The 21,980-nt window shown below is 44.3% G+C and overlaps 1 protein-coding gene across 2 annotated transcripts in view; it reads left to right on the top strand.

The window, feature by feature from the left end:
- Positions 1-21,980, top strand: part of Epha4 (EPH receptor A4) — a 145,736-nt gene that overhangs the window by 100,334 nt on the left and 23,422 nt on the right. For both annotated transcript variants that reach the window (XM_041649623.1, XM_041649624.1), the window contains exons 6-8: positions 10,355-10,479; positions 11,875-12,034; positions 13,075-13,186. In XM_041649623.1, the coding sequence (XP_041505557.1) occupies positions 10,355-10,479; positions 11,875-12,034; positions 13,075-13,186 (397 nt within the window). The remainder of the gene's footprint in view (positions 1-10,354; positions 10,480-11,874; positions 12,035-13,074; positions 13,187-21,980) is intronic.

Raw genomic sequence — 21,980 nt, 5'->3', positions numbered from 1 at the left:
AGCGTCTTGTTAAAAGTGAAATGATAATGCCATTTCTTCATCACCAAAAGAAGGATTCCAGGTACAGTTTCTATTGCATCATGGTATTATAGCCACTGAAGCTCTAATCTGCAAAAATGTGCCTCTTTCTTGACGCATTTGAGTTTTCCCGACCCTGGGAAGTTTACTAAGGATTTTGGATGAGTCTTTCCATAGCTGATGGCAGTAATCACTATTTGTACACTTTGAAAACCTTAATATTTGTTTTATGATCTCTTTGTCATGAAAACTATACATAAATATAGAAAAGCAGGCAGTACTCTAACATATACCCATTGAATTGTTTCAAAACAAACACCTGTTTGACCATCACCTGGACCCAGCCAGCACAGAAAAATAGAATATGGTAAATCTTTCAACAGCTTCCCGTGTTCCTCTTACCCCTCTTAACACCAGATACTATTAATTTTATGTTTTATTTGATTTTCTATTGTATTGTGATTTTATTTGTTTTATTTTTATCTCAGGTTTTTGTGTTTGTTCACTATGAGGGGATTGAGCATCAGAAACTTTGGGATTTGAGTGTGAGCAGAGGCCATATCTGATGTCCTTCGGGGGTTCGGGCCCCCTGCATAGGAAGTCCTGTATCTGATACCCAGTGATGCTGGGAAGACTGACTTCATGGTGGTTGCTGCTGTTACTATGGAAAGGAAAGTTAGCGAAAGCTAACTAAGTGTAAAATTTCTGTCCAGTAAATGGGCATGATAGAACAGGCCTTTAACCACAGCATTCGTTCAGGAGACAGAGGCTGGTGGGTGTCCAAGTTTGCGGCCAGCCTGGTCTGCAGAGACAGTTCCAGGACAGCCAGAACTACCTTCAAGACCTGACCCCAGAAACTCACTTTTGACAGATTGGCCTCAGTAACAAAGTTTCCATATCTCTCTCAAATGGTACCACCATTCTGGAGCAAATGTTCCCCATGAGTGGGTGGAGGACTTTTTTTTTTTCCCCATTCATACCCTAATGGAAAGGAAATGCAAAGCTTTCTATAGCTTGGTGAGTGAGAATGCGGGTGTTAGTGAATGACTTTGAAATTCACCAGTTACATACAGCGTTATCCTGAGGCAAGTTAAACTCTTCGTCCCATATTCTCCTCATCTATAAGATGGGATAATAACAGCGCCTGTTTCATGAGGTTGGTATGAATTAATTCATACCAGACATTTAGAATAAACTGGGCCATCACTGCTGCCTCATGTGGTTTCATTGTGCGTGTCACTGCAGATGGGGTGTGTTTAGTCAGGTGGCCTTGGGTTTTAACCCGTTTTATAGCTTTGGTTAAATTCTTTAATTTCTCCTTGCTGGAGTTCCTGAATCTGAAATACAAGAGTGATATACTATAACTACTTCAAGGGGTAGTTAAGGGTAGAAAGATTGTGTGTGTTTGTGTGTGTGTGTGTGTGTGTGTGTTTGAGAGAGTGTGTGTGTGTGTGTTTGAGGGTTGTGTGTATGTGGGTGTGTGAGTGTGTATGTGTTTGTGTGTGTGTGTCTGTGTGTAAGTGGCCTGTAGCAAAGGCAGACAGCGCCCTTTCACTTACATCTCTGCCCGGCTCTTACCCACATGGGCCCAACTCTTCAGCTGTGTAAGCTGTTAATTGTGCAGTGGAGACTAAGTTACCTCTTTTCTAAAGAGAAAAGCTCATCTAAGGCCGCTGTGTTTCCCATTTCACACGAATAGAAGCTCAGCTGAATCCCTCGGCCCAGTATTTTGTCATTTTGCTGAGCCCACTGGAAGAAGCCGCATGGCTGTGACTTGGGCCCCTGCAGAGCCTCACAGCCTCTGGCCCTGCCTCACCTCAGGGTAGCATGCTCCAGGTCCTCACAAATGACTGGGGATCTGCCATCATCCATAGCCAGGAACTAGAAGAAACCTGGACACCATTCTGGCAGCTTCTGACCACAGATCAATCTTCTATTGGCCACAGCACACCACACTCCATTTGAGTTCATTGTTATGAAAATGCCTTTTTGGCTAAATGACCCCACTTCACTCCAGTGGGCACCTGCTCTAACCCTCAGTGTCCACAAGTGGGTTATTACAATAAAACGTAATTTCTTACTGAAGTCACATTCAGTTGGTGGTGATGGGGGGAGAGCTGGTATGGGGCCTCCAGGATAGGCCGGGTTGGCATCAGCCCCCAGCTGGCAGATTACAGATGAGAGAGAATGGAAAGTCACAAGGGAGATATTCATGAGTGAGTCTAGAAAATAAGTAATTACTTCAGCCAAATTCCATAGCCTCAGACTCGGTCATATGATCAGGCTTGGATACAAAGAAGTCTAGGAATGCGGTTTCGGCAGAGCAGTTCCATCTTTGAAACAGCTCTTTGGGGAAAGGGAACTCACATCTCTGGTCAGTAACTGAAGGGAGTGCATCTCTACCCTTCCCACTGTGGCACACAAGCACTGTACGTGAAAGTTAAGAGCATCACGTCCAATGGCTTAGAGCTTTATCCGTGGCTCTCTGTAAAGAGTTGGTTGAAAATAATTTGCTGCCCAACTCTTGGGGCTAGGCGAGGAGACAACTTTATAAAGTTTTGATTCCACAGTAAGCCAAAAATACTGACTGAACACTAGCAAAGTCTGACCACTTACATCGAAGCATTATAGTGTTCCAAAAATCAGATTCTCCCAGTCCTTGGAAGCCGCGGCTCAGTTGTGCCCTTCAGTCAACATTCGCATGCTGCTCTTGCGCTGGAGTGTTTGTTGAAAATACGTGCTGCCCTAGAAAAATCACTGTCTGGAAAACATGCAGTCTTCCAATATTGCAAAGTTTAAAATTGATCCATATGGATCCATCCATATTTAAATCTAAATAAATGTCATTTCATTCAGACTCATCTGAAGATTTTGGCTGAAATTTTAGCTGTATGTTTTTTTGACAAAATGAAAAACAAAAGCCGATACAGCTTTTGTTTTTCTGTACCTTTTGCTTAGTTGTCGTTAATTTTTTTTTAATTTCGGACGGTTGTTGTGGCCTTTGATTTGAGATAAGAACTCACACTATAACTCGATCTGGTCTGAAACTATTAAGCTCAGGATGGCCTTGAACTCAGGGCAGTCTTCCTGCCTCGACCCTCCCTCCCCAGCCTTCCCCACTCCCCCACTCCTCCAGATTACAGTTGAATACCACCAAGCCCAGCTGCTTAGTTTCAAAACTATAATGTGCTCACGTGGAGTAGGAACTTGACACCTTCCGAGCTTTGGGGAGCAGGGTAGGGCTCGAACACAGTGGGTCCTGAGGTGACTGAATTTTCTAATGATTTTACTGGCGAGCAAAGCAGCAAAGGTAATCCAACTGACTGAATAGAATAAACATCACATCTGAGAAGCTTTTGGTATTATTAAACAGTATAAAAATACTAGTACTAAAAAACCGAGTCTATAGGAACTGCTTGGTGGTTAGTTCCTGAAGCCATAGATATTGCCAAGCCCATGGAGAGAAATGCTTTTCTCTCCTTGAATGTGGGAGAAGGCAATTAATATTAGCTCCAGAGTCCTTAGCATCTCCGAGATACAAAACCCTTAATCACAAGGATATCATTAGTGCTCTGGAGCATTTAATTTTGATGCTTGACAGCATTTTAAAACGCACAAACCTTTGATAAGGAGCAAATCAGAGCCGTGGTGTGGAATTGAGAAAGAGAGGAATGAACAAAAACCACCTTAAGCTCTAAGTAATTAAAGTTAAATATACTCTTTGAATAAAGCAGGGATATTTATAAACTGTGCGTTTATCTTTCCTATCAGGAAAAGACCCTTTGGGTAAACATCGTCTATTTAAAGCTGGGTTCTTGGGTGGGAGAAAGGTAGCCTTGCTGTGGTCAAGCTGCCTCCCTTCCAAACAATGGCCAGTGTAACATCACATCCACCCATTCAGGCCTCCCGACTTTGAGGGGCTGTTATCACTCTTTGTTACCCGCATGCAGGAGATTTTTTTTATTGTGTCTGTTTGTTTCCTTCCCTATCCACCACCACCACCATCCTGCCCCAAAATCTAATTTCAATGAAAAGCAATTGGGTCATTTTAGCTGTTTTCTCTGCCCCTATAAATTCCCCCATATAGTTTTTCATTTGTAGCCCACGATGCTGACCGGACTCAAGAAAGCAATGGTACAGCCTAGGAGTGGAGCCCGTCTTTCCCTGTGTCTATTCTCCTCGTCTCCTTTTCTCTTCCCCATCCCATTGGGTGTCACCGGCACCAGACTGCAGCAGTAAAATGAGCTGTAGATGTTGAATGGCAAGTCATTGCAGAAGCGGATAAAAGAAAATTGCCGTTCACATCAGTGGGGAGCAAGGAGAACCGCTGGGCTTTGAACCAAAGAAAGTTAAATTTGCCATGTTCTTAAGATGTCACCTCTGTGTGACATCAAGGCACCGCCTTTAAATTCCCCTTCCTGGTGAAATGTGCCACTGTTAGAGTCATGACGGGACCCTCTAACCTACGCAGCTTCTGCTTATCCAAAACACACACATGGAGATGAAACCGCACGTGCCCTCTGAATGCTTTGTGCTCTGCTCTCAAACCAATTGCAGTCACAAGCACAGAGCAAATGGAGAGTCTAAATTCTCCTTTTCTCGGGGATGTGTGGAATTCTGGATGCAGAATAACGTGTGTGTGTGTGTGTGTGTGTGTGTGTGTGTGTGTGTGTGCGCGCGCGCGTGCGCACGATCATCTTGGTTTTCTGTTAGGAAGTTCAATTCATTCAATTTCCAAACTTGGGTAAATTTTTCCCTTTTCTCTTCTTGAGGGTTTAGCTCTAATTTACAGCAATTTTACTTTTTTCCATCGGTGCGTGGAAAGATAGTCAGTTCCAATTGTTCAATCTTGGCTCTCCTAGTCTGACTGCAGAGGGCTCCTGATCCCTCTTATGCTTCAGCAGCCTAGTAGGTGTGTGTGTGTGTGTGTGTGTGTGTGTATAAACTAGTGATGACTCCGCTCCAGCTGCCTGTCTGCAGTCGTCCATGTAGCCTTATATAACAAAACAAATTGCTGGGGACCTTCTGGATTTCTGGAGGTGACCTGAGAATGTCATCTGTGTCCTGACAATTAAGTCAAGAAAAGTATTTGTACACATCCCAGAGGTACAGATGAGAAACGCTGAACAAATTGTCAACACCTTTGTCACCCTGAAGAGTGGTCCTCTCAAAATGTCTGGAGCAGGTGCAATGATGCTTGGCTTTTCTGGTAGCTTACATTTGAGTGGCATTTTACAACCCTTGTGTTTGAAAAGTCTTCAGAACTGCCACACCGCCCTCCAAAAGAGAGGTCTTGTTTGTAATTACAATTCTCATTTGCTTAGCCTCAAATTGTCAATGTCTTGGTTAAGCTAAATGACAAAACTGACGTCACAGGAGGACATAAGAGGGAGGTCCAGACGGAGCGTTTGAAGGATGACTCACGAGTAGCCCTTAATATTCAGGACTCGTTTCACTGTCCACAGATAAAGTGGATCAATTTTAACATTTATTTCATGATAATCCATTCAAATGTATTGACCACCCATGGCATACGCTAGCCTTCCTGAATCCTGAGGATGGAGTGACATGCAAAGCAAGACCCACCCCTAAAGCAAGGGTCCCAGCAGCTCCAGCTTGTGTCAGGAAGCATCGAACCAAGAGCAGGCCAGGGACGTCCCCAAGATGGAAACTAACACATTTTAGAATAGACAATTTTGTTTTTGTTTGTTTTCTCAGGTATTTTTTTTTTCAAATCAGTAAAGCCTTCTACCAAACCATTTAGGTAAAAATGCTTAAGTGATGTGGATTGAATGATTTTTCCATCTTTTCCTTATTTTTCCTGCCTTGGAGGTCTTCCTCACATGACTCAGAGGCTAAGGGTTCTTGTTGCTTGCAGCAGGTCCACTCTTTGCTGTCTTAACCTCCTTCTCACACAAGGTCTTCTCTTTCTCTCTCTCTCTCTCTCTCTCTCTCTCTCTCTCTCTCTCTCTCTCTCCCTCTCTCCCTCTCTCCCTCTCCCCTTCTCCCCCTCTCCCCCCCCCTTCCTTTTTTCTCCCTCTTTCTGAGAAAGGGTTTCATGCGGCCTAAGCTGGTTCCTGAATTTATTTACTAAGTAGCAAAGTTTCACCTGAATTTCTGATTCTCCTGCATCCCCCTCTTCAGTGCTAGGATTATAGGTGTGCTCCACCATTCCCAAAGTAAGATGCCAGAAAAATTTCAGAGCCCTCAGAAAGTTCATCTCTCACAGAAGAACACTGTCTCCAAAGGTGATGGGAAGGCGATCCACCAACCAAACCAAACCTACAGGCAACTGTCAGCTCTACATGATCTTTTTTTTTTTTTTTGGTTGTTTTGGTTTTTTCGAGACAGGGTTTCTCTGTGGTTTTGGAGCCTGTCCTGGAACTAGCTCTTGTAGACCAGGCTGGTCTCGAACTCACAGAGATCTGCCTGCCTCTGCCTCCCCAGTGCTGGTATTAAAGGCGTGCGCCACCACCGCCCAGCTCATGATCTTCTTATATTGACTAAAATTCCTATAATGATTAGATTCACCATGTTTTGAGCTAAATATTGTCTTGGTTTGTTTTCAGTTCTAGTTGGGGCCTTAATGTTATTTATTTAGTCACCTTGTTTTGTTGACAGGGCAACAGAGCCTTGGCGTGTTATAACACAAGATCCACAACATTTCCGGAGGGGCCAGGCAGGCTGGCACACGCCTTTAATTCTAGCTCTCTCTGAATTTGAAGCCAACCTACAGATTGGGTTTCAGGACAGCTAGTGCTATACAGAGAAACTGTCTTGAAAAGACAAAATAAAAAATAAATAAAACACAAAGAAAGAAAAGAAAAATGCATTTCTAGATGGACTGGGGATAGGCAATGTGGATAGATACCAGTGGTGGCATTTAAGGTGGTCCTAGGATAGGACCATTGGGTTTCTACAAAAGAAGGAATTACTCTTTGTGTAAAGTTAGTTTTGTTGTTGTTGTTGTTTGTTTGTTTGTTTGCTTGCTTGCTTGTTTTTTCTCACTATCCTGAGTAATTCTGAGTATGCCAAGGTCAAGATCTCAAGTCGGCGACTGGGTAGCCTCAATGTTTTTTTTAATGCTGGCGAATCTCACATTGTAACTAACGAAGCTTGGGAAGACAATTAAGCCTAGTGAAGGCTGATAACATGGTTTCACTAACATTTCATATTTTTATGGTTATCTGTCATTAATTGGAAGTAATAATAGTATTTAGCTTGTTAATGGGAAGTTTTCTTCCGAGATAACAGTTTTAAGTAAATAGTGTGTGTATTTAAGAAGATCGCTTGTTCACGATACAGCTCAGAGGGGGTGGCCAGCAACCGGGTGGTACGAGAAGACCAACGCTTGGGAACCACGGGGCTAAGAGGAAGACTGGGGCATTCCATTGCCAAATACCTCATCTAGGGGAATGAGCTGCAGGCAGGCACACGTGGCAAGCTGATGGCTTCCAGATGTAGAGTTGGAGGCTGCGTTGGAAATAGGCTAGATAAAGGCAAGGGGTGAGCCCATGTGCGGCTTATGATGTGGAGGGCATCCAAGCTGCCTCTTGTCCAGACTGGCAGTATGGCAGTGCTGAAGTTTCCTCAGGCCTCCTCCTTCCCAGGGGAAGGGCGAAGGAAGCTCTTCTGAGGAGATGGTGTGTAGGCCTGACCTAGGTGTCTTTCCCAGAGTCACAGATTGTCTTTGTCACCATGCCCATTCCAGCACCCCTCTCGAGAACAGCTGGTCAAGAACGAATTCAGATATGACAGTCCAATCATGGGGTGCTTTTGTGAATTAGAGATGTTTAGCCCGTACTTCTGTAGGATGAGACCAGAGGCATACATCAACTTCGAACTCCTCTGACCGCCCACATCCCGTCATTTTCATCATCTTCCCTCTCGTCCACTTTTATGACACCTCAGCCAAGATCCACTCTGTCCATTTTTATTTCACGTCGGCACACATCCATTTTCCAAGTAGGTGTGCATGAAGGATATTCTATTAACAAACAGGCTCGTACTGTGTTGTCGACTCCCTGCTCGAGAGTTCCAAATGCCCGAGCTGAGCTCCGATTCCCTCTGAATGGCCCTAGGAAGGTTGCTGCTCAACATGACCTGAAATGGATTCATTTCCCCGTGGCGCGATGTCCGGACAACCTAGCCATAGAGAAACCGCTTGCATTCAGCGGTACTCTCTGAGGGCAGACAGGCAATTGTTGCCCAAGGAGTCTGTCGCGTTTTCAGAATCTAACTCGAGACTGTTTCGGAGAGAAAGTTCATTTGATAATTTTCTGATTTGTTTCCCTCCTGCCTTTTCCTCTAATGGCTTCGCTTTTCGATTTCATTTCCCTGTCTCGAAGATTGAACTTTAAAGAGGCCCCTTTTATGGAGTGTACGCTAAAGTGCTCTGTTAGGCAATATATATTTTACCTGGAGTAAAACGGCTTCTTACAGTCAGGCAGCCTTCTGAGCCTGGTTACCCCTCTACCTCTATATAGGATAAAAGTTCTATGCCAGTCAGTAAAGAAAAAAGCATGGGGTGTGTGTGTGTGTGTGTGTGTGTGTGTGTGTGTGTGTGTGTGTGAATACATCTAATAAGCACATTTCCGTTTCTCATTTTCCTCAGATGTTCCGCGGCTTCCATATGTCTGTTGCATGCGGCTTTGTTCAACCAGTTGGGTATTACTAACCTTGGCCTTGCCTTTGATGGAGACCATGTGTCTGAACTGTATCGTTCACTGGTGTTTATGCCTGAGTTCCAATCTGGGGTAGCGGAGAGAGAAATGGGAGGGAGGAAGAGAGAGAGGAGCATTGGGAAGGATGTCAGAATCTCTGTTTCCATCTTTCAGTGTCTCTGACAGAGATGTCAGGCTATTGGTATCTGTGTGTAGGAGACAACCCTGGCTAGATTGGCCCTGTCATGGAGACTTGCTTTTATGGCTGGCCTGTCCTCTTCACTCCGCCACCAGGATGCTCATCCAATGTGGTCAGCTGGTTCTGACGCTTTCCATATTCTGGTTCTGGTGCTAATTTGTTTTACTTACTATTTCCTGCATTGAGAATTGCCAGTCCCGTGGGTACTGGGGGTGGGTGGGCAAGTGGGAGAGGATAACACTCATTTGTTGGAAGCCTATTTTCACATTCCCACAGTTTGGGGAGTAAGTGACTATGCTTTCAATTTAACAACCCCCCCCCCCAATCTCTGGTCCTTCAGGCCAGCTTTGTAAGATAAGATGAAGGATTTCATGAAAGTTTCCTCTTCTCTCTGGGGATTGGCCGTTGGCACTGGTCCACGTCTGTCACAGCAGAGCTGCTAACAGCTGGCTGGAGATGACAGAACCGCAGAGGAGAGATGCAAGCACTGGGCAGCCTGATTTCATAAATCTCAAGTATGCACACACATCCCCCCACTGCCCCCCTTCCAAGAACGTAACCAAAAAGACTGTTTTTATGTCTTTCTCAGTGGAAAGGAAGGTTTGCCACTCAGCAGGCACAAGAACAATTTCAACTCTTACAGAATGGTTGCATAATGTCATTTATGTCCAGAGAGACCAGCGTGGTTTTATTTGTGTTCTTCATTATTTCCGTGGCCGTGTTCAAATGGAAAAGTCTTGCTGTAATTAAGCAGTACCTTTATTTATATTGGAAAGTGGATAAATCCTTTGTCTTCCAGCATTCCCCACCGTAACTGTGGAAGGATGCAGAGTCTCCCCTGCTTGTCAGTAAGATGCATCAGTTCTTGGGTAGACCTTGAAGGCAAGTTGGTCCTTAGGCAACTATTACTTGAAACAAACAAACACCTCAGGCAGCATGCCCTGTACCCATAGCCCAATAGAAAGAGTGCTTTTAGGTACCAGGGAAATGACCCTGTGGACTTTTAAAGTCAACAACCCTTTGCTTCACTGGTGCGTGCGTGCATGCACACGCGCGTGCAGAGGCCACTGGACGTTGAGTATGAAAGGATTCCCAGTGTCCTCCTCTAGCATTTATTCTCCATTCACCTCACCAGTTCCAAGGTCACAGATTAGTGCCAACCACAGCTAGCTTTTTTATGAGAGCTGGGCTTCAAACTTGAGTCCTGATGATTGCTGAGCAAGCACTCCACCCACTGAGCCCCGTCCTAGGTACTTCTCATAGATGGTCTTTTAAATAAAAGTCATATGCAAAGTGAAGCCTGGAGAAGATGGTGATGGAAAATGCTGAGCTGGTCTGGAGAAAGGCAGCATGGCCACTGAATTTGCTGAAGTAAATGAAACTGTTGAGTGATGGTTCTTAAGATGCCGTTCTTTCTAAAGGAAGATCCTTTCTTTTTTTTTTTTTCTCTCTCTCTCTTCTCTCCCCCTGCTAGCACCATCATCCATTGCTTTGGTCCAGGCTAAAGAAGTCACAAGATACAGTGTGGCTCTGGCTTGGTTGGAACCAGATCGGCCAAATGGAGTGATCTTAGAATATGAAGTCAAGTATTATGAGAAGGTATGTCTTCTCTTCTCTCCTTCCCTCACTTCCTTCTTCCAACTCTTTTTTTCTTTCCTTCTTTCCATTCCTTCCCCTCCCTTCCTCAAGTACTAAACATTTCTACATCATGAGACAGCAATCAATACCAAAATCAAATGCATCTTGACTCACAACAAAATCTGATTATGAAATGTAATATTTGGCTTGTTACCTTGGAAGCACACATTATGTTCTGATATAATTACATTTCTTCCTAATAAAAGAAATCGAGACCTAATCTATATACCTTCTATTATTGAGAATGACTCATAGCTGCTAAAATAATGGTATGTTTGAGCAGAGTACGGCTGTTCAAAATGACGGTGTGGGTTTTGATGACGTTTAACAGAAAACGGGGTGAGGAGAATTATGTTCTTCAGCCCCTTAGAGAAAGACATTAATTTTGCAAGTAAATTGTCTCTGAAAGGGCAGAGTTCTAAAGAGAGATATTTGCATCCAAGCTTGTTCTGAAAATGAACAATCTTTGTTTCTGTTTTGTAAGTTTTATTTCTTATATGTAGTTATATATTCTGTCTGCATGTATGCCTGCAGGCCAGAAGAGGGCGCCAGATCTCATTAGAGATGGTTGTGAGCTATCATGTGGCTGCTGGGAATTGAACTCAGGACCTCTGGAAGAGCAGCCAGTGCTTTACACCGCTGAGCCATCTCTCTAGTCCCTTGTTTTTATTTTTCAAGACAAGGTCTTTTTCTGTGCAGCTCTGGCTGTTCTGGAACCCACTCTGTAGACCAGGCTGGCCTTGAACTCAGAGATCCACCTGCCTCTGCCTCCCAATTGCTGGGATTAAAGGCATTGCTTATTGACTTCCTTAGTAGAAGCAGAAAGACGGCTGGGTTGTTTAATTAATATAAGATTACAATATTTTTGCCATTTTCCAGACAGAAAGGAACCTTGTATCAAGTAGAAAAAATAGAAGTGGGTATATTGGTTTCTGATGTACAGTTATGTCCTGGTCCACACTAAGGAGGACTCAAGGACATGGACGAGGGATGAGACTCTGAAATGAAGATCAGGATGCTGATTTCAGGTTTTTAATAAATCTTAGGGTATAGGAAAAACATCAACCATCATTTGATATTCTTTACAAAATCAGATTGTTTCATCCTCAACATCCCCAAGAATTAGAAATAAAAATAATGACCAACGTCAGCAGTGACCCGGAACTCGGTCCTTTTCTTGAGCCTGTAAGAAATGACACCAGAGCTTCGACACTGCAAGCACTACAGAGCATTTCAGAGAGCATGGGCCTTGGAGAAGGTACCCAGTGTTGGGTCACTCGCTTCCTCCGCCTCCTACCTAGAGTCAGAGGATGCATCTTGCCACCTCACCAACTTTGCTTTCCTGCAATGTTGTAGGATCAGAATGAACGAAGCTATCGCATAGTTCGGACGGCTGCCAGGAACACGGATATCAAAGGCCTGAACCCTCTGACTTCCTATGTGTTCCACGTGCGAGCCAGGACTGCCGCTGGCTATGGAGACTTCAGTGAGCCCTTGGAGGTCACTACCAATACAGGTAAAGAGACCACCCAGACTCCACCCGTCCCCAGATGCTTTTACTTATAGGTTGAGCCCTACACTGCCGAAATCTAAAAAGCTGTGCATAATTTTTGGCTAGGTAAGCATTTGGCTACTTTGGACATTTGCATAAAACAAGATAACCAGTGTCTACTTATTAGAAACTCTCATGCTGCTTAGAACATTTTTCGCAATAGTGTCTTATCTGTCTTCCCGTGAATGAAAAATGATGTCAATGTTAGTCCTTTTGAACCTTCTATTCAGCCATGAATAATGGGTATACTAACCTGACTAATTGAGGGTTCTGTAGCCACCCCACATTAAGAGAAGTTTTCTTCCTGAGAAGATTAAAGAACGAACGAAAATTACCCATTTTTTCCCCTACTTATTTCTAGGAATCTGTTTAAATCGTGTCATTAGGGTGCATGCGTGTTTTTACGTCCTTTGTACACCATTAAGTCTTGCTCCCTGGAGAGCTTGGAATGGCTAACTGAACAAAAGTTTTCTAGATGAGAGATGCCTCCTCCTTAATTACCGAACCCAAGCTGAGCCTACTTGATAAGACGATGGTGGGACTGAATTTTCAGCATCTGTTACAGATGCTGAAGTTATTAAACGAGGATGAACAAGACAGATGAGAAAGTTGAGATGACTCTAAAGGACACATATCCTTGATGTTATGCAGGAAAGCTTTAAGGAGGAGGCTTTGAGCCCACCTTTAATAGGTTGGTTTTTTAATAGCTATGTATGGAAGTCGACCATTCGGGATCATTTGTTCCTTCTGAACTTTCCAAATATCTCTTCACTAAGGCATGTATTTTTGTTTTTCACTATGTAAGACTTTTGACAAAGAGGATATGAAGGCATCAAAGCACGTATTTTTAGGTTCATCACAGAACGGTTTAAAAGAATGTGTGCGTGGTGTGTTTGCTTTCAAAGATGCTGTTACATAGACAGCTTTAGACAGTTGAATGTGCTAACAAGTTCCATCTCTTAGGACCCCCCCCCCATGTGACCTTCATGTAATTGTCATTCCAGTGCCTTCCCGGATCATTGGAGATGGCGCCAACTCCACTGTCCTGCTGGTCTCCGTCTCTGGCAGCGTGGTGCTTGTGGTCATTCTCATCGCGGCTTTTGTCATCAGTCGTCGGTAAGCACAGGAGCACAGCCCCCCGCCCCGCTCAGTTTTCTGCAAGAGACTTTTGCCTTCCCCACACAAAGCCACAGGCTTCTGCATGCCAGGGGTTCTCTTCACTCTGGTCATCCCACATTCCTCCAGGATTTTATGGCAGGAATTGGGTGGCAGCCTTCTTTCCATTGAGAGTCCTGGAAAATTTCAGCCGGCAGCAGGAAGCCAGTGGGAGATGTCTAGATCCATTAAACTATGAGTTGTTACATTTATCCCTCTGGTAAGCCTGGACTTTGCTTCCAAATGTTGAGCGTAGCCATCTGACAGCTGGATTTGTTTTCTTGTATGAGATAGCAGTGGTTATTGTCTGCCTCTAAGGGATGGTGGCAAGAAACTTTGATAGACACCGTAGGTGCCAAACAACACAGTAGGAGCTTCAGCATGCTATTGGTTAACAAGAATGGAAAGGAATAAGAGCCCTGTGCTACCTCATCCCTCGCAAAATGCCATCAGCATCTTCAACTTCTGGTTGGGCAGAGTGTTTATGCCCTGTGCATTTAAGGAATATGTTGATGCTTGAGAGGGAGAGAGAGCCTGTGATGGCTTGGTTGTGTGGTCTTTGGAGCAATCTTACTTCTCTCACTTCTGTCCAGTTGTTCACACTAATCAGTTGCGTCATGGGGTACAGCTGCTCATCATCAACCGTGCCCCACATTTAAGCTTTCCCCACCACATCCCCAGTTTCCCAAGGTGCGGCCTTTGTTTTAAGTATGACCTTCTTCAATATGAAGCTCTTCACGTGAATGAAGATGAAAGGGACATAGAGACACAGGACTTGTCTAGTGTCATCTTGTTGCTAGGCCTGTAGTTAGAGCTCCGGTTGGTCTCCCAGCTGCCATCCTTGGCTCTCAGACCACTGGCGGTCCTGTTGTCCCATCCACCTACTGATGATCTCACCAATGTCAAACCTGTGTCTTTGACTGTCACCATCACATTTGCAAGCTCCAACGCTTCTGATGCACACTGATATACATTGCTGTTAGGGTGATGAACAAAGGGGAGGGTTCGCCCAAGTGACCACTAGTCACACACTTTTCCTAATGCCGTGACCATACCCTCGCTTTCCAGAGTGCCCCATATACAGAGATCCATTTGTTCACTCCAATAATAACACCCTATGGAATAATGTGTGGTGTCTCTGTGTTTGTCGTTGGCACCATTCCTTTTGACAAAGTCTTTAGGTCGGTGTGTTTGTCTAGAGTGGTAAGCTAAGTCTCCAAGAAGTAAACATTTGAAAGGCAATCAAGACTTTTCCTTCTTTGCTGCTATGAGAGTCTGCTTGTGTACATGTGTCATATACAATACATTCTATGATGCCTAGGAGGTGATGCATTATTCCCAACTCCTCCAATCGCGTGGGAGAACAACAGAGATTACGTGAACATTTGTTTAAATTAGGTGCATATTTCAGTGTTTCAACTAAAAACACAGGGAGTACAGAAATGGGGAGAAATGAATGAATAGCATAAAAGGCCTCTCTGCCTCGGGAACAGTAGCTAGAGGTCTGGCCACTGTGTGATGCTTAGCGGCGCATGCGCGTTCCCAACACTTGACGTATGCACCGACTGGGGTCATTCTGCAGTTGGGGTCTAGCTTTTCTGCAGATTTCCTTTCCTTTCCTTTCCTTCCTTCCTTCCTTTCTCCCTCCCTCCCTCCCTCCATATCTTTTTAAGTGTCCCCAAACACAGCAGTCATACTAAACAATTAGAGATAAGTCACTCCCCTTGGATGTTCCGCTTCTAAGATCAGCTTTGATGAGAAGAAAGAACACCCACGGCACTCTAATGCAGGGAGACAGGATTATTAAAAGTGGGGGCTGTAGGACACAGCAGCCTCAAGTCTGAGGACTTAATTCCCTTTGTGATTTTATTGATCACTGTCTTACATAAGAGAAGTGTGGCAATGGGATGCATGGGATTTCCAATTATGAGGCCACACACTCCCCTTAGAGAATTGAGTCTGTTGGGTCACCCAGTGATGATTTCTGCCCCTCTTCCTCCATTAAAAAAAAAAATGTCATTTCCCAAGGCTGATAAACACTGCTTGGTGATTGGTCCTCAATGGATCACTTTTTAGAAAATGAAATGTCAGCCCCTTGCCCTCATATTGATTCTTCCTTAGTGCCGGCCGTAAAGCTGTCAGGAGAAGCGCTGCCTGGAGCCAGGTAGTTGACAGGCCCGCGTGGAGAATGCTCGCTCAGCTGATTCTCCTCCCCATGCAGGCCGTCCGCTCTGTTATCTGGGACAGCTACATGTGTTAAACTACGACAACAACAGGTGAGCAGAGAGGAGACAGGGACCGCAGACCAAAGAGTCAGGCCCAGGGTTTTAGCTAGAGTATAAATGACAGGTAGAAGTCACACCCCAAAGTAGTCCTGGCCAGCAGTGTGAGAAAGCCCCAGACTGAGCATCTGAGCCCATCCAGGTTCTTTGCCTGTCACTCACTGCCGCTTGCTTCTGAAAGCCACAGAACATTGATGTCAGAAAGGATCATTCTAGAAACCAGGCATGACGTCATCCGGCACTGGGGAAGCTGAGGAAAGAGGTATGAGCTAGCCTGTGCCCATAGTGAAGTAGAGGTGTGGACTAGCCTGTGCCCATAGTGAAGTAGAGGTGTGGACTAGCCTGTGCCCATAGTGAAGTAGAGGTGTGGACTAGCCTGTGTCCATAGTGAAGTAGAGGTGTGGGCTAGCGTGTGTCCATAGTGAAGTAGAGGTGTGGACTAGCGTGTGCCCATAGTGAAGTAGAGGTGTGGACTAGCCTGTATCCATAGTGAAGTAGAGATGTGGACTAGCCTGTGCCCATAGTGAAGTAGAGGTGTGGACTAGCGTGTGTCCATAGTGAAGTACAGGTGTGGACTAGCCTGTGCCCATAGTAAAGTAGAGGTGTGGACTAGCCTGTGCCCATAGTGAAGTAGAGGTGTGGACTAGCCTGTGCCCATAGTGAAGTAGAGGTGTGGGCTAGCCTGTGCCCATAGTGAAGTAGAGGTGTGGGCTAGCCTGTGCCCATAGTGAAGTAGAGGTGTGGGCTAGCCTGTGCCCATAGTGAAGTAGAGCCCCTGTGAGCTGAGCTGAATCGCACAGGTGCTGTGTTGTTGGTGTGTGAGTGTGAGGTCTCTAAAGATGTAGACAGAAAAGGACTCACAGAGGGAGACAAAGACCCGAGAGCTTCTGAGGTCACCAAGAGAAAACCTGTTTCTTGCTAATTTGTTATTTAAGGAGAAACTGCCTCAGGCCCACAGTTGGCATGTCGCTAGATTTTAAAGTAGTGACAGTGTTTATTTATTTTATTGTATCCACTTAATTTGTGCTGAAAAGTCTGAACTTGAGGTAAGCAGGATCAGCTCCAGCTTCTATCAGAACGGTGTTTTCTTCCTTCCTTCCTTCTTCCCTTCCGCCATCCTTCCTTCCCTCCTTCCTTTTCTCCTTCCTCCCTCCTACCTTTCTTCCTTCCTCCTGCCTTTCTCTCTTGGCCAAGTTGAATGTGTAAGCATTTAGGAATTTCTGTCAATGAGTGAAATTACTGCATTTATAGATTTTATTTAAGTATTCAACATGTGGTCAACATTAAACACTGTCCAGCCGTGCAAAGGATATTGACTGAGATATATTTTTACAACCCACATAATGTCAAGTAAATAAATTATTTTTTTAATTTTATTTATTTATTTATTTTTGAGGCAGGGTTTCTCTGTAGCTTTGTATCCTGTCCTGGAGCTAGCTCTTGTAGATCAGGCTGGCCTCGAACTCATAGAGATCCACCTGCCTCTGCCTGCCAAGTGCTGGGATTAAAGGCGTGCACCACCACCGCCCGGAAAATAAATGAATTGACTTTTAAATTTTTCCCGTTTTTATTTATTGTGTATGTTTATGTGTGTGAAGGTCAGAAGACAAGTTGCAAAAGTCTGCTGTCTTCTCCCATGTCGGTTCTGGGGATCGGACTCAGGTGACTGGGCTTGGCAGCAGATGCCTTTACCCAGTACCCTGGCTGGACAGCCTCTGACTTACACTTATGGCCTTGGAGATCTGTGCTTGGGTTGTCATTTCGGGAGAGTATCGGTTTTCCGGACCACCTGACCATCTTGCTTTGCTATGAATGAGACACCGGAAATTGTCCTGAGAGCTTTATCCCAAGCTATACACGTGCATTTTCTGAAGAGCAAAGCACCATTTCCCAATTTACATGTTTGTGTTTTTATTGGTCCCTAGTTTAACCACTTTCTTTGCTGCGTTTTAAGCTTCTCTTTCAAAGGACTGTTGATAGTTGTGTCATTAAATGCAATTTGAAACCCAGGCCCCCCCAGAGTAATGATGGGTTCTGTATTAAATTTCTCTGACAACCCCTTCCCCTGTGATAACAACGATTTTCTCAGTTCACCTTTGAAATCACCCACACTGAATGAATTCAGATTGTTTTAGACTACTCTTTTTCTCTGACAATTATTTATTTCTTTAGCATGTGTGTGTGTATGTATGTATGTATGTATGTATGTGTGTGTGTGCGCACATGTATGCCACAGCACTTATGAGCAGGTCAAAGGATAACTTGCAAGAATTGATCTTATTCTCATACCACAAAAGTATCAAAAATCAAACTCAGATCCCCAGGCTTGGTAGCCAGTGCCCTTACCCACTGAGTCATCGTGCTGGCCCTCAGTAATGTTTTATTGTTCAAATGTGTGAAACAGTATTAAGAGAGTGACTGAAATACGCGACAAGTCCTTGGGTTCAAAGACTCTTTGGTTAAGACACAGCATGACTTGATGGCCAAATGCTTGTTCTTCTCAGGATGTCCTAACATTGAGAGCCACTGCTACTGGCTTTCCATTCCTGTAAGCATTATAAAATGGCCCTTTAACCAGATTACAAACAACCAAATCGATTTTAAAGAAAACAATTTAGCATCTGCCGAAAGATATTTGGTGTGTTTATCAGGTTCTGTGAATCAACCTGTGATCTCTGAATGCACGAACCAAGTTCAGAGTGAGTTTGTCTTCTACCCAAGGTTAACATGGTCCACTTTGAGAGCTCTACCTGTGTCTGCCTTTCCTATGCGCTTCTCTGGAATGTTATGCTCCCAGAGAAATGAATACACTTCAGTGTTTGCCCAGCTAGGCTGCCATGACGTCATGTATAGTCCCACAATTCGCAGGCTAATGATCCCGCGAAAAACATTTCTAATAAGCAACGTGCAAGCAATCCCACAAGTTCAATTCCAGCTCTATCAAAATGCGCTGGGGAGGAGCCAGCTGATGATGTTCCCAGTTGATGTGGGAACAGTGGCGGCCTGAGGACGGGGAAGAAGGATGCTGGCTAGGAATCTCTGGCAAGGGTCTCTACAGGAGCCGTGTTCCTCATTGCTGCTTCGTCTCTAATCTGCACGAGTGAATAAATTACCTACCTTTTACTAATTAACTTTGGAACAGGGAACCACATCCATCAAACCTGTCCACTTGACGGGAAAAGTTAGTATTTTGATAAAAGCAAGGTTTATGGGAGGCCCCTGCCACACTCCTGTCCTCTTATTTATTTTATTGAGTGCCCAGGGTACGTCGGTGGGGCAGTTTCCTGCTGTTCCCTCTGGGGATGGTTAATGCCCTTATTAGTCAGTCCCCGGGACTTCAGGGAGGATTGCATTCACTCAAAAGCTTCACCTGCAGTGTGGGGCCCTTTGCCAGGACGCCTTCCGTGGCAAGGTTCCATGTTTCCTTCTGGACCATTCTCAGAAAGCACTCTACTACTTCCCCCTTGCTAATCGCCTTGTCCACATCTTTGTAATTAGAAAAAAATCTCTCACAAAGCCTTGCTTCTGCCATTCAGGTGATCTGTCTGGGATGTCAATTTAGACTTAGCCCCTCAGGAGGGCTCACCCAAAGTAAGCTTCAATGGTCTTTCTTTCCCCGGATAATAATGAGCCACATTGTCCTACTCTGAGCCCAGGGGAAAGGGTCAGAGGTGACTGAGGTGGGACAGAACTTAGGCATTTTTGTTTTCAAGGTATTATTAGAGCGTTAATAGGCTGCAATTAGCCTTTGAACAGTAATCCTCGTGTTTCTTTCTCAATATCCCCTGTACCCTTGTACAGTCCTCTACTCCAAATGACACACCGTGTTAGAAAGATCTTTCAGTGCGCACCTTCGCGCTCATTTAATGGCAAGCCTGAGGAAGGAATGGGAGGGCCCGCCTTATCACTAATGACCTCTGTCATTTTGTATTTCCTCTGGCTTTGTCCACTGTTAATGAATGTGCTTGATGTGAGAACAGTCATGCTTCATGGTTCTTTGAGGCCACTGGTTCTCTGTCGTAGGTATCCATTGTTTTGTTTTGTTTTTTAAGCCAACTCTTTAATTTCAACTGGATGCCTGAGCTCGAGGGTATGACTCAAGGGCAGAATGTGTTTCTAGCTTGCGCCTGATTCCGTGTTGGGCCTCCAGAAGGTAAATAAAGGAGGGCCTGGACTAAAGCTTTCTTCTATGTATTTTTCCCTCTTAATGTCACTATTGGAGTTCTAAAATGGTCTAAAAGCTGGTCCTTTGCTTTCAGATAAGGCCTTTAGAGCTCTGATAAGATAGCCTATCCCCAAGGTCTTAGTCCTGGTGATTTCTTGACTCAAAATGTTGTTTTTGTAGTCTCTGCCCTAAAGCCCTTCTACCAGCCTTAAAAGAGAGACAAAGGACAGGGGAGGGGGCAGGGTAGAAGGTGCTCCACGTCCCACAGAAAGTTCTTCCTGTTCACCTTGTTGAATCTATTTGTTAAGCTTTTGATGAAGCCATAGCTTTCTAAGAGCAGTAGGATGTGGTTTGTGGATTTGCAGATACAATACGCACCATTAGGGCTGGAGAGAGAGCTCTGCTCTGTCAGTTGGTCAGCTGCTTACTTTGCAAGCACAAGGACCCTCGTTCAACCCTTAGAACCCATGTAGCACCAAATGAAAGACAACATGGCAATATGTATGCTGGTACTTCAGTTTGAGGGGGCAGGGACAAGGTAGACAGGTAGAAAGCCCCAGGCCATAAAAAGAGACTTTATCTCAGAAAGTAGATAGTAGCTGAAGAATAGTACCAAAGGTTGTAGTCTGGCGTCAACACAAATTTGTGCGTGTATACACACACACACACACACACACACAATCAATCACTACCTTTAAATGTACTATTAAGTCTTGTCATTTATCTTGTAACTTCATCTCCTCTAGGAGAAGCACTGTGCCAGTCTGGGCTAGACCATGGCACCTATCAAATCCTTGCACTTGCCAAGAGGGGATGTGAGTGATTTACTCGAAGCCCCTGGTTCTGAGTCCTCCTCTGTACCAGGTCCTCATCTGTACAATGGAACTGAACATGTGGTTTCCACCTGATTCCTTTCATAGGCTTGTTGTGAACAAGCAATTAAGTAATAGACCCTTTGAAGGACCCTTTGGAAAGCTAACTGCAAAGGAAAACACAGGCTGTTATTTGGTACTGAAATATGCACTTTGCAGTTAACGGCGGTAACTAGGGTCTCTGTTTTGTTAAGCTGGCTTGTGCTTTGCAAACAGTTAGGGGAGGAGATAATGTATGTAATGAGACGACTTTGAAAACTTAAATGCAATGTAAGAGCACAAGGTATCATTATTTGCGAGGGAATTAGCCACGTAGAGGAACATCTGTGGGCTCCGAGGGTCTGATTGCTGAGCTGGTGCCTGCGGAGCTGACAAATGAGAGGCTGTGGGAGGAAACTTTGCGCATGTGCCCAGGGCTCTGCTGCCAGAGGTGGGCTGTCTGCCCGCTTGCTCTGCTTAGCGCCTTTGGTTTCTCTGTATTTTCTCTTCTGGGGTGTTAGTTAGCCTGCCTTTCTGCCTATTGGAACACAAACACAGTGGCTTTAGTGAGCCTTACCTCGCCTTTGAAACTCAAAACAATGATGAATTTCATTGGAAGTTTTACATTATGACAGAGTCATACATCAACACGTTTTATTCCCAAAGTGAAGAGATCTGTAATAATCAAATGAGTTGATTTTCTAATTGTTTTATTTTAGGTGATATAACTTTTCCTCATTCTACATAATATATATTTAAGGGCCAGGAATATAGTTCAGTATAGAATGCTGGCCCAGCCTGTGCAAGGCCGTGGGTTCCATTCCCGGAACCACACACATGGTCACGAAATTACACACGCATATATTTGTGTGTATGTATTTGTTTATATATTTAAGATTTTTTAGTTTTCGAGTCTCGAGTTGATTTTCCAGTTTGTATAAGTAATTCATATTTTCCTGACTCAAGATTTATATGTATTAAAGATTTATATTTTCTAAAGCTTTATAAAAACAAAAACAGCAACAAATCTTAACTCCAACAGGACATGGGCAGACAGTATGCAAACTCTGAGACTGGGTACCTTCTATTAGAAGAGAATTATACAGACCTAGTGGTCTACAAAATCTATTGAAATATAGTTAAGTACAAAGCAAACATTTGCTTCCTAGAATGTCACTTGTATCTTGGGTATATTAGTATGCTATAGAGTGTATCCCTCCCCCTAATCCCCAGATGTGGACCTAACCTAGGGCCTTGCTCTTGGTAAGAGCTCTACCACTGAGCTAAATCCCCAACCACTGAAACCTAATGTGATAATGAGGTGTTACGATATTATCGTGATTATAGCAACAGGATGTGTTGTTCATTACCTATCACACGTTAAACATTACTGCCATTTCACTGACGAGACTTAATTAAGAATAATATGTATGCAGGGCCAGCAAGGTGGCTCAGAA

This window comes from Microtus oregoni, unplaced genomic scaffold (genome assembly GCF_018167655.1).
Source record: "Microtus oregoni isolate MIOR12 unplaced genomic scaffold, Mior012 000004F_ref0000308, whole genome shotgun sequence".
Taxonomy (NCBI): Eukaryota; Metazoa; Chordata; class Mammalia; order Rodentia; family Cricetidae; genus Microtus; species Microtus oregoni.
Note: the sequence above shows the minus strand (reverse complement) of the source record. Positions and strands in the feature narration are given on the sequence as shown.